Source organism: Labrus mixtus, chromosome 13 (genome assembly GCF_963584025.1).
Source record: "Labrus mixtus chromosome 13, fLabMix1.1, whole genome shotgun sequence".
Lineage (NCBI taxonomy): Eukaryota > Metazoa > Chordata > Actinopteri > Labriformes > Labridae > Labrus > Labrus mixtus.
The window spans coordinates 26,498,413-26,510,175 of record NC_083624.1 but is presented as its reverse complement, the minus strand read 5'-3'; the positions used below and the strand labels follow the sequence as shown (position 1 = coordinate 26,510,175).

Below are 11,763 nucleotides of genomic sequence, written 5' to 3'. Positions count from 1 at the left end.
AGTAGCTTTACCACAAAGTGCAATGCTCAGAAAAACTGCCCTAACAAACACAGCATCTTTTATTTTTTATCAGAAAGTTGAAATTCAATATCACAAACTGAAATGTAATTGAACATACAGACGTTGAGACAAAAGTAAAATAGTAATATATTCCTTTGTAAATTAGCCGAGTGGAAGTATAATGTTATGTTAAAGTACCCTAAAATCGGTCCTGAATTAAAGACTGTTAGTAAATGTTAAGTTACATTTGAAGAACTGGTTAATGTTGACAACTATACAGATACACTTTATTCACAAAACAAATTCTTATAAGAATTTGTTTTGTAATTATCCTTTTTTGTAGTATATTATGTTTTTATAATGATCTAATCTATACATACATAAAAAAAAGCCCCAGAAGTTTTAGATGTTTGACATTTCATTCAACCTTTAAACATTTTGAATGTTGAGAATGATCTTTTCAGATTTAAAACTGCATTTTATTGTGAATGCAAAATTATTATTTTTAGTATATTTATGTGTTGGTTTGTTCCAGTTCTACATTAAACTATAAAATATTGAAACCACAGACTTCATGTATATCAGTGACTGCACAGTAAAATGCTACAATGCTAAAATGCTAAAGGTGTTTAAAAACACCTTTCTCTAAAACATAGCCTGTTTTCCGTGGAAACAGACATCCTGTTCAGAACAAACAGTCCATTGAATGTGAACCTGCAGGGGTCTCGTTTGAAACCTCTGTGGAGCTATTTTAGGTGCTGGTGCACTTGGGCTCAGAGCAGGATTACGAACCTTCCCCAGGGTTTGAGACAATCACGAGCCTCAGAGGTAAGAGATTTATTGTGTAGCAGATGATTTGTGTTAGTTTGATTAATTGTTCATTTGCTGGAAAACATGCCCTGCTAAATCACAATATAAGATACATAGATTGCAAAAAAGGAATTTAGGTTGGTGATATTCATTTATTTTTGATATTATTAAAACAGTCCATAAAATGAGCATATAATGTCCATCAATCCATCCCTGTTTGTGACACTAAGCCCAAAAGTCATTACTTTTCTACGTAAGGTAGGAATGTTTAAAAACTGATAGTCATCATTCAAAAAAGGATTAATGAGGTCCTAAAGCTTCTGGGATCTGTAGTTGGCAGATTCAAACTGTACTAAATACTGATTTGTTTTGGGCCATTGTCATGGCTTTGGGTCACTTTTATTTTTTTTATGGCTTCCAGAAATCATCTAAAATTAGAGTGTCCATAATCGTGCCGAAAAAAAAACCATGAAACTAATTCAAGCTGTGTCTACACTGTAATTATTTTAATCAGACCGGATCAATTCATTGTTTTTTGATATTTAATATGATTTTTTTTATATAATATTCCATTTGACTTTGTTTCTTCCGGGTTACCAACAGCTCAGATCAACATGAGCTGCCAATTTCTGCATTATTTTTATGAAAATCAACTTGCATCGTTCTTTAATCAATTTTGATACAATAAGAATGAACCAACTAATAAACCCAGCCATTAAACAAAGAACAATTCGTTTTGTGAATGAACGTTGTCAACGTGATCGTGTTCAATAAAGTTTCCGTGAAATGACCTTCCCTTGTCATCATCCGGGCCTCTAAATCCTCTACATACATCACATCGCGCATGCGCACTCTTCCACTGTGGTTCGACCTCTGCAGTCGGTAAGTGTGTAATGGCAGTTTGAATGAGAAGCATATCCTTAGAAATCCCTTTTCATCCTCTCTTCTAACTTCACATTGCATCGCACAAGTGAGGATAGCATGCAGAATGGATTTGAATGTACACGTGAATGCCTTTATTTTCTCTGTAGAGCATTTTTACACCCGTTTGACCTTAATTCTCTCCGGTCTAACTTCCTCAGAGAGACCCGGGCTTCATCCAGATTTGACCAAACTTGTTAAAACTACCTGAAGCAGAAAATGTACGCCTGTGCAAAATTCGTCTCCACGCCGGCTCTGGTGAGTTTATTTCATCGTTGTGTTTTGGTGCATTGGATTTCAGTCTTTCTTATTAGGAACCGTAAATCGGATGGGCCTCTGATTGAACTTGACTGTATCTGACTGGCAAGGGTATCTGCAGTGTAGGCCAACAGGCTAACTAGCTAATGCTAAAACACAAAATAACAAACTATAAATGGTTGCCATGTAAGTGCATCGTTCACGACTGCAGTGCATCTAAAATGTCTTAAAAAAACTGCATCCCTGCCATTTCCTTTAGCTCTTAGCTGACATTTTCATATGAGGTAGTTAGCTAAGGTCATGTCTAGCCTGCATTAGCCGAATTTAGTGCAGAGTTCACTTGAAATCCCCCTCACAGGGCTGCCACATTGATACACTTTGGTAATTTGGTCCTTCTTTGAATTGTTTGATTTAATATTTTTGTTAACATAAGTTGTTAGTCACTCTCCAAGGTCATATTTCTGTATCTAATGGCTCTTGCAAGCTAACCACTTTAAACTACAAGAGGGTAGTTTGTTCCTAAAGCTTGCTAGTGATGTTTTTTCTGTAGTTTCAAGTTCTAAGGACTAATAAACCTTCAGCTCACCATGAATGACTTTGACAGCACAGGCAGTATTGGTAGAGCATTAAAGGCCACAGGTCATCCTGCGTTTGCACAGCATTGAATAACACTGATGACAAAGTGACATTCAAGGTGCCTTCCACTTTCTTACTGTCTGCAAGATGGGGACAGTTACCATCAATGTGTGTCATTTTCTGATTGAGTTTGGATGCATCCAAATTTGTGCTTTTTATCTGTGATGTTGCTGCAGGTCCGTGCTGGTTCCCGGGCTCTTTACAGACCCCTGTCTGCCTCTGTGCTGTCCAGGCCTGACATCACAACAGAGGTAAGGAGACATAAAGGTCTCAAAATCTCTATTACCAATCTGCCTGTAATTTGTCTGTAATGTTGACTAATTGGCTCTAGCCGTTTACTGTGTTGTCCTTAGTGTGACGGTGTGTCAGTAGTATTCCAGACAGCCAAAAAAAAAGACAAATTTGAGACTTTGAATGATTTGGAAAACTGTAACAAAGTTTCTGGTTTTGAGTAATTCCTTTTACTAATAGACCTTGTTAGCCACCTGCATTTTCCATATGCCATGATTCTAAAGGTGGTATTTACTGTTTTTTTTCCTCTTCTGGCTACAGAGCGGTGCTGCTGTGATGTCACAGAGCCCTCTCAACCAGCTCACACTGAGGGGCTTCCAGACCAGTGCTGTCAGCAGGGATATTGACACTGCTGCCAAGTTCATCGGAGCTGGTGCTGCCACAGTTGGAGTAGCTGGATCCGGAGCTGGTATTGGGACAGTGTTTGGCAGTCTCATTATCGGATATGCTAGGTTGGTTCTCACAGACGTGCAGACATAAAATACTGAATTACTTGGTTGTTGTTTTCCCTGTTCGTGCTTTCATTGATGCATTAACATTTTGACCTTGTTTGCAGGAACCCATCTCTGAAGCAGCAGCTGTTCTCATATGCCATCCTGGGATTCGCCCTGTCTGAAGCTATGGGACTGTTCTGTCTGATGGTTGCTTTCCTTATCCTGTTTGCTATGTAAAACTCTGCTGTAAAACAACACTTTCATTACAGATGTGACTACATATTTTATTGTGGCTACCAAAATTGTTCCGTGTTGCTGTCATGGAAATGTACATTTTCAAGTCTTTCAGACGCTGTCAAAGTAAGCAAAACATGTATTGTACAAATGTAAGAAATTACGTAATTAAAATACATGTATTTGACTATTTAACAATGGCGGAACCTTTTGTCTGGAGTATCATGCAATCAAAAGAAAGCAGTCAGGTTTCATGAATGTCATCTTTCCTGTGAAGCAGCTGCTAATGCCTGCCATAAATCAGCATTCTTTTCTCAGAGCATCACATGCAAGCTTTTTGGGGTCCACCTTAAGGAATTATTTGTTCGACTGCAGTTCATTAGTACTGTAATTAGGCAGCAAGTCAGCGCTTGCTTTTGTAAATGGCATTGAATAAATATAGACGATTTAATTGACCTATATGCTGGGTTATGACTTTTTTGAATGACACAACTGATAGTCCTAACAGATATCGGACAGAAATGCCCAACATTTCCCTTTTCCAGCGACTCCAAAGCGGCAAAAAAATGATCTTTGGTTTGGTCTTGTTTTAGAAAATCTGGAATTGAGTGTCGCTGTAAGCTTTTGAGAGACCAGTTTTTAGAATCTCAAGTTTCATTGACTAGAGAAAAACACTACAGCCTGTTAAACATAATGAAATTAAAATGTTTCATACCTGGACTCTTAAATTAAGCCTTGATACTAACAAAAAGGAAATGCTCACCAGAAGTAGTGTGAAGTTGACAGTTTAAAATCTATACAAAGTGAATCAATCTAGTCTAATCCACATATTGTTCATAGTGACTAAATTAACCCTGAAGACGTGATGCAAATATTTTAGAAAACGAGGGTGAATGAGGTACAAGACTTTGAACAGTAATGAAATTTAAACATTTTGAGCGTCTGAAATATTTAAGGTAAAGCTTGTAAACTATTAGATATTAGTTAAATCAGAGCATTTAAATGTTTGAAAAGGTGTATTTTACTTGCTGTTAACTTGCCTAAAAACAAATCCGATTCGACCATCCTTCCTCGAGTTGTAAGTGACGTATGCGGAAATGCATATGGTGCTATCGCGACAGTTTGGTACAGACGTGGGATTTTGGAAATCAAGGGTTGTGGCTGAGGGGTAAGTAACCACAGAAACTGATAGCGAATGGATAATAAGCCGTCGTAAAATGCTTGATATCTGTCGGGTATAGTGTGATGTTTATAAGTACAATTAAACGGCCTCAAAATAAACGTTGCCATCTGTGTTTAAAGTGATATTTAGGTCCAAACATGGCGCCGGTTGTATGTTAACGCAGGCTAACGTTATTCTGAACAGATGCTCGCTGTGTGTCATAACGGTGCAGGTTTTCTGCGGAGCTTTCTCATAATAATTATCAATATTTAAAACACATAAAGCAGTTTAAGGGTCAGTGAAGGATAACGCTCATCTGCGTGTTCGGACCAAAACAAACCAAACGAGAACTGAGCGGCTTTTATTTTGATACCGTGATGTAAACAACACAAGCAACCGCCCATCAGCCACATGCTTTGTCCACACCTCCAGCTGCAGTTTATCAGGATATTTACAGTGCTACTACATACATTTCTTACAAATGTGTTCAATGTAAGCCAATTGACGTTTTCTGCTCCTATTGTCACATTGTTTTATTCTACCTCTTTAAGGACCAAAAGTCCTGATATTAAAGTACACTTAGTCCTTATTGATCAGGCAGTTATTGGTCTGATTTAGAATTTTGTTTCCTGTGCTTTTTCCTGTTTTATTTTAGGGTGACATACTAGGAATCCCTTAATATGAGTGATGATAAACCTTTTCAATGTACTGCTCCTGGGTGTGGACAGGTAAGTCATCTCTTCTTAACGTTTATTATGCCCCAAGTTAGTGCGCAAACTACCCTGAAATAAACCTCCAGATTCCCTTGAGTTACAATGATCACAGCACACCATGGCTGGCAGATTTATATACTGTACGGAGATCCAGAGACCAGATGGCACTGATCAAAGTTTGAATTTCACATAGGAAAAATGTTACAGCTGGATTTCAACACAGGGACCCTCAAGAAGACAGGGCTTTAATTATATGTAACAATGCAAGACTCAGTTGACTTTGCGCTTCAGTGATGTAGATTGTATTATTACTTATTACTCATGGTATTATTTTACATAAGGTTAATGGTATTAATGTTTTTTAATGTTCGAGCCTCTAACCAAATATCATTTTCTGTCACAATGTGATAACGTTTTTTTAAATCTTGAAATGGAAATGGCAGAACTGGACTTCTAAAGGGGACTGCTACAAAACACTAGAAAATGTTTCTTATTGTTTTTGTCATTAATTTATTTATTTCATGACATCTTCAAATTCTTGAGTGGCCCTACATGACTGTAAATACATCTCTCCGCCTGATATTCAATTTCTTTTTTTATTAATGCAAATGTTACATTTTTCTTGGCTTTAAAAAGTGATGTAGTGAGTCATCAAATCCGAGGACAAGTCATCAAATTTAAAAAAAAAAAAGGACTTTTCAATGTTTTTGTCAGCAGCAGCCCTGCAACTAAATCTTAAAATTCACTGAGAAAATGATGTTGTGTTTTTGTAGTAGAGAGATTGAAGCTGATCGTATCTCATCGTTCTGTCTCTGAGTCTTAACCTTCTTTGACTGTTCACAGAGGTTTACAAATGAGGACCACTTGGCTGTCCACAAACACAAACATGAGATGACACTGAAATTTGGTCCAGCAAGGACAGACACTGTTATCATTGCTGGTGAGCACTCCTGAAGTTTACATGTGTTGATGTTAATGCTATACTCCCCATCACAGTCTACGTACTAAAGATTTCCCTCTGCTGCAGACCAAACCCCAACACCTACTCGCTTTTTGAAGAATTGTGAGGAGGTTGGACTCTTCAATGAACTTGCTAGTCCGTTCGACCATGACTTCAAAAAAGCAACAGAAGATGAAATTAAAAAGGTTGTTGTAAAATCCCTGTCTACAGAAGATCTTATTTTTCTTTGTGACATAGTTAGCATCTTATGGAGAAAATCTATTCTTATTTTTCTAGTTACCGTTGGACTTGTCGCCTCTTGCAACGCCTATCATACGCAACAACAAAATTGAGGTGCCAACAGCAATGGAGGCACATCGAGACAGCCCTCTGCCTCACCCTGAATCTACCACGAGTGATGACAAGGTAATGCCTTTTGAGTTAAATGTTTCTGATATTTATAGTAATCACAGAGTTTAAAAAGTGGACTCTCTCTCTTTATAAATTAATCTGTAATTTAAGTTTTAATGGCATGAATATGAATTTAGTAATGGATCAGATAATTTGCTTGTTGTAATGTGACTTGAAGATGTTACTTGTGGATCATGCTGTAAAATGATACTAACAGTGCTGCACAAAAACTGTTATGAATAGAAACTCAGTGGAGATGTTAGATGACTTAGTTATCTTTTCTTCTCTACTTGTAAATCTCCTGATTTTTTTTTTAGTAGAATACAGTGATATCTGGCCATCATTTTAACATGATACGTTAAGTCTCTTGTTCACTAAACAATTCCTGCAGCTAAGGTTTTGTATGATGTTTTCAGGAAATATCTTTGCAGCCAGCCTCACTGCCAACATCCACTATAGTCCATCCTGCATCCCTCCAAGTTCCCAATGTACTTCTAGCAACCACAGAGGCTAGTGTTGTAATACAGCAAGCGCTCCCATCACCAACATCTAGCTCTGTTATTACCCAAGTCCCATCCACTAATAGGCCTATAGTGTAAGTAACTCAAAATGTCCATTTAATAAAAAACATAGTCATCTCTTCTTTTTGATCATTTATATTTGTGCCGTTTTGTCGTTGTGAGCTCATATTTTCACAAGGCATGTGCTTGTTTTTGTTTTTGCACTCCTCAGTAATTTTTTCATGATCAACATCAGCATTACTCAGATATGGACTTGCCGCTCCAGTTAAAATATGCTTAAGTGATTCTTCAAAATCTATCTTTGTCAAAATGATGGCATGGTTTAGTGTTGCTGGTATTTATAGTCCTAGATACTTCCTTTTGTTTGAGCTTCAGAGACGGTTGACTCAAGTAAAAAGAAATATAAACTGGTACAGTAAAGCACCAGATTTCCAGAGTTTACCAGATGATTTTTTCATACATGTAAAATATCCATTATAAACGGTCATTATCATTTAAGTCTGGAACAAATCCACAGCTGCAATTATGCTGCATCCCACACAATTCATACTTCTAACATTTCTTACTAAAAAAAAGAAAATAGTGATGAACACTTGTAAGTAACTAACCGGCTTGCATGTAAGTTTATATCAGATGTGTCAAATCTAATGTTATCTGATTACAGCAAACATCTCTACAGGTCATCTTGTCTGACCAAAAGCTGGTTTATAAAATGTTTTTTTAAAGACCCCAAAAACTCCCCAATGTAAAGTAAAAGGAACCAGTAGATAATACAAAATGTTCCCTTCAGAGTAGATGGGAAAAAAAACATCTTCACAGTTAAGATTTATTTCAGATAAAACTTTGTATTCATGTTTGAACACCAATGTGTTTGAGCAAACCAAAAGTCCATATCTGGGTAACACTGATGTCACTTATGGGGTTTTAATATGACAACAAATGTGTGTTCTAGTTATAGTGCAACTTTTTACACAACAGGTGTATTTTGAGTTGGCTTTTGTTTTAGTTATCCTTTATTTCCACAAGTTCTGATGCCTGATATGACATGATGTTTGTGTATCTGTATCTGTATCCATACCCGTCTCTGATTTGTAACACTGTTTTTAGCATTATTCACAAAGTTCTTTGTTGTTTTCCTCACTGGAATGTGTTTTCTGTCCCCCTCAGCCCAGTGTCTGGCACCTTCCCTGTGCTCTTACAGCTGCCTAATGGTCAGACCGTGCCGGTCGCCATACCTGCATCAATAACAAGCTCAAGTGTACATATCCCGACTGCGATCCCTGTGAGTCATAATGTTGTTTTTCAGTTTGTATGAGTTTAAAGGTGAATTTTGAAATGTGACATACTGATGATTAATCTGATCATTTGGTGACTGTCTTAGAACATCAGAAGTGTTGATGCATTCAGCGAACCGCTCACTCTACTAATGGAGAAGTCTTTAACATGAACATTAGTTATTCAGCTTTTGTTCACTGCACACTTTTACATCAAGGTGTACTTATTAGCTGTTCAATCATAGCACATGATCTTCAAGAGCAGATAGAGTTTGACACTTAAAATTTAAATGTGATGATTAAGTTCTTTTATATTTAATGATAGCACCTCATTAATATTGGCCTATAAAAATAAGCTTAAGGCTTCAAAATCTCCAAATTTAGTGTCAGATCTTTAACTTCCATTCCTTTGACAAAGCTCCTAAGTGAAGTGTCTCTCTTTATACCAGATATCCGAGTTCTGAATGAGTAGCTCAAACTTATGGAAGCTTGTATGTACTTCACTTACAAGCATAAAAAACCCTTCAGACTACGTAGCTTCTTTGATCATTATTTTTACTCTATGATCTTCCTTTAGATCCTTCCATATCCAGTTAAAATTGTAAATGTTAATCTGTATCAACATGCCGTACTCCAGAGTTACCACTGAAGAAACCATGAGGTGTTATTGTTCAATGATTGCTGTGCTCAAGGTCAACAGAGAACTACCTAATGAGTATTTCTCCTCCAGTCGAGTAACAGAGATTATTGTTGTAGTCCTGTGTGCAAAATAACAAAACTGCTGGACTGTGTGGAGTTACTGCATGCTCTAATGAGCACAAGTCAACATTTTCTGAGTCATATTTAAAATGATGAATGTTCATGTGAATTACATTTTTCATTTCATTTCAAACCTTTGTTTATTCTCGAAAAGACACTGAGGTTTCCCTCATTTCCAATGCCGTCGAGATTACAAGCACAGTAAAACAAGCAAAAACACAACAAACACTCAGAATCTGTGACAAAAATCACTGAGATCATTTAAAACAGTTACAATTTGAAACAAAGTTCTTCTAAATCAAATTCCTAAACTCTGGAAGAGAGGGAAGAACTCCGATCCTTAGAGTTTGCTGGAGGGCGTTCCACAAATTTGGGGCATCAAAAGAAAATGCAGATTTACCGAGTTCAGAGTAAAAGCTCAAGGGACTTTTAGAACGAGCCAATCAGAAGAACGGGTCATGTAGGCACCCGTATTCCACTCCAACAGGTCTGTGATGTAAGGTGGAAGTTTTCCAATAAGAGCCTCAAAGATATATAAAAGAGAAGGCCAACCAACCCTCTCATACAGGTCACAGTGATGAGTGTCAAATCTATCACCAGTTATAAACCTGACGGGCGGAGTGATACACGGCATCCAGAGGCTTCAGAGTTGAAGCTGCAGCATGTCTATAAATGACATCGCCGTAATCCATCACTGACAAGAACACAGCTTCAATTATTCTTTTTCCGCACGATAACGGAAAACTTGATTTGTTTCTGTACAAAAAGCCAATTTTCTGTTGCAACTTGGAGACAAGAGTTTTTACATGGAACTTAAAAGTGAGTTCCTCATCGAGCCACATGCCAAGATATCTATACTCATTTACTCTCTCGATGTCTGAGCCATTTAAAGAAGTTATGCGTACACTCTCGTAATCAATATTTTTGGCTCTCGAGAATAGCATAAATTTTGTTTTAATCTCATTAAGTAGCAGTTTTTGGCTAATGAGATATTCTTGGACAGAATTAAAAGTTGCACGTTCTTGATGGCCAACTGTACAGAATCTGCAGTACAATACAAAATAGTGTCGTCTGCATAGAGATGGGCATGACAGCCATTCAAAGAAGAAACAATTCCATTAACATAAATAGTGAAGAGCATGGGACCCAAGATTGAACCTTGTGGCACACCTCTATTAATGAACAAAAATTCAGATTTAGCATGACCTAGCTTAACACAATGACGCCTGTCAAACAAATAATTCTGAAACCAGGCACATGCATTTCCATCCAACCCAATAGCATCTAATTTCTTTAAAAGAAGGTGATGATCGACCGTATCAAAAGCTTTTGACAAATCTATAAAAAGAGCAGCACAATGGTGCTAGTTTTATATCATTTGACACCAATGTGATGGCTGAACTGGTACTATGATTGGCTCTGAAACCAGATTGCTGCGGCCTCAGTACTGAGTGATCTAAAAGAAAATTAAAGCCCATGTGAAATGACATTCAGACTACACTGCTGCAGCAGTGACATTACTACCACATATTTCCTTCAGACTACTTGGACAGAGGGACTATTTATGACTTTGGTTCCTCCGATTTGGCAGCCAATGCAAAGCTTTGGAGGTTGATCGAAATAATGGAGTTTTGGAGTACAACTGTGGCAAAGACACAGTGTTTGGCTAAGTCTCAGCAGGCTCCAGGATCCTGTGCTGCTATTTGTCCTTGTACAATTAGAATCAACACTCTTGATTTCTAGCAGAGTAGATAGATGATGCTGCTGCTATGTTTTGCAAACCAATTACAACTGCCGCCCATGACAGTGTCTAATATTGGAAATTAGTTGTAAATGAAGGTCCTGTTGGTGTTGTTCTGATCTCCCCCATGTGGAAGCTTGTCGTGTAAAGTCCTGATTGTCTGTGTGGAACAGTGAGCAGCAGATGATTATCTCCTGTTAGCGGCACAGCAGGGGAAAAAACCCTCTTCTTTCCAAAATCTGTAGGGACTGGGAACGCTGGTGACAAGTAAAGGAGGGCAAAAGTAGATGGAGAACGTGAGCCACCAGTGGGCCTCTCTTTCCCTCGATCATCTTCTCCCCCCTTCCCCTCTCTCTCTCCCTCCCTCTCTCTCTCTTTCTCATTGTCAGTTGCAGCGAGAGGAGGCCTGGCTCTGGCCTTCCGACTTGTGTCTCTCCATCCTCTCTTCAGCTTCCCTGTCCATATGCTCTCACGCAGGCAGGCAGAGGTTCATTAGCGTGCACTCTGCATCTCCATGTGGCGCTGCCTCCACAAAATAACAGGCTATCCAACCTAATGAGGCTGAGATATGAGGAAACCGAGAGCCCGCCGTGTGTGTGTGTGTGTGTGTGTGTGTGTGTGTGTGTGTGTGTGTGTGTGTGTGTGTGTGTGTGTGTGT

General features: G+C 38.1%; 2 protein-coding genes across 6 annotated transcripts in view; both read left to right on the top strand.

Annotated features, from left to right (window-relative positions):
* The first annotated feature begins 1,553 nt into the window (after nt 1-1,553).
* atp5mc3a (ATP synthase membrane subunit c locus 3a) lies at nt 1,554-4,039 on the top strand. Of its 2 annotated transcripts, none has more exons than XM_061054487.1 (5): nt 1,554-1,692; nt 1,893-1,989; nt 2,802-2,876; nt 3,178-3,368; nt 3,473-4,039. In XM_061054487.1, exons 2-5 carry the CDS (start codon nt 1,951-1,953, stop codon nt 3,585-3,587), a joined length of 420 nt encoding a protein of 139 aa, XP_060910470.1. In that variant the 5' UTR covers nt 1,554-1,692; nt 1,893-1,950; the 3' UTR covers nt 3,588-4,039. The 2 variants fall into 2 exon arrangements, with proteins under 2 accessions (XP_060910470.1, XP_060910471.1); XM_061054488.1 differs by having other exon boundaries at nt 1,651-1,780.
* A 349-nt stretch (nt 4,040-4,388) lies between these two features.
* The window catches only part of atf2 (activating transcription factor 2), a 19,128-nt gene continuing 11,753 nt past the window's right edge, over nt 4,389-11,763 (top strand). Inside the window, exons 1-7 of one of the 4 annotated variants that reach the window (XM_061054486.1) lie at nt 4,389-4,752; nt 5,402-5,474; nt 6,303-6,399; nt 6,487-6,605; nt 6,697-6,825; nt 7,227-7,405; nt 8,499-8,613. In XM_061054486.1, the coding sequence (XP_060910469.1) occupies nt 5,427-5,474; nt 6,303-6,399; nt 6,487-6,605; nt 6,697-6,825; nt 7,227-7,405; nt 8,499-8,613 (687 nt within the window). In that variant the 5' untranslated portion in view covers nt 4,389-4,752; nt 5,402-5,426. Of the gene's footprint in view, nt 4,753-4,796; nt 4,820-5,401; nt 5,475-6,302; nt 6,400-6,486; nt 6,606-6,696; nt 6,826-7,226; nt 7,406-8,498; nt 8,614-11,763 lie in introns of those variants that run through there. The other 3 variants (XM_061054485.1, XM_061054482.1, XM_061054483.1) reach the window with 3 other exon arrangements.

Bases quoted from the DNA above. Each gene is read 5' to 3' on its own strand.
- atp5mc3a (XM_061054487.1), top strand. From the start codon at position 1,951: ATGTACGCCTGTGCAAAATTCGTCTCCACGCCGGCTCTG. The intron at 1,990-2,801 runs GTGAGTTTATTT...ATGTTGCTGCAG, and splicing joins TCGTCTCCACGCCGGCTCTG to GTCCGTGCTGGTTCCCGGGC. The intron at 2,877-3,177 runs GTAAGGAGACAT...TTCTGGCTACAG, and splicing joins GGCCTGACATCACAACAGAG to AGCGGTGCTGCTGTGATGTC.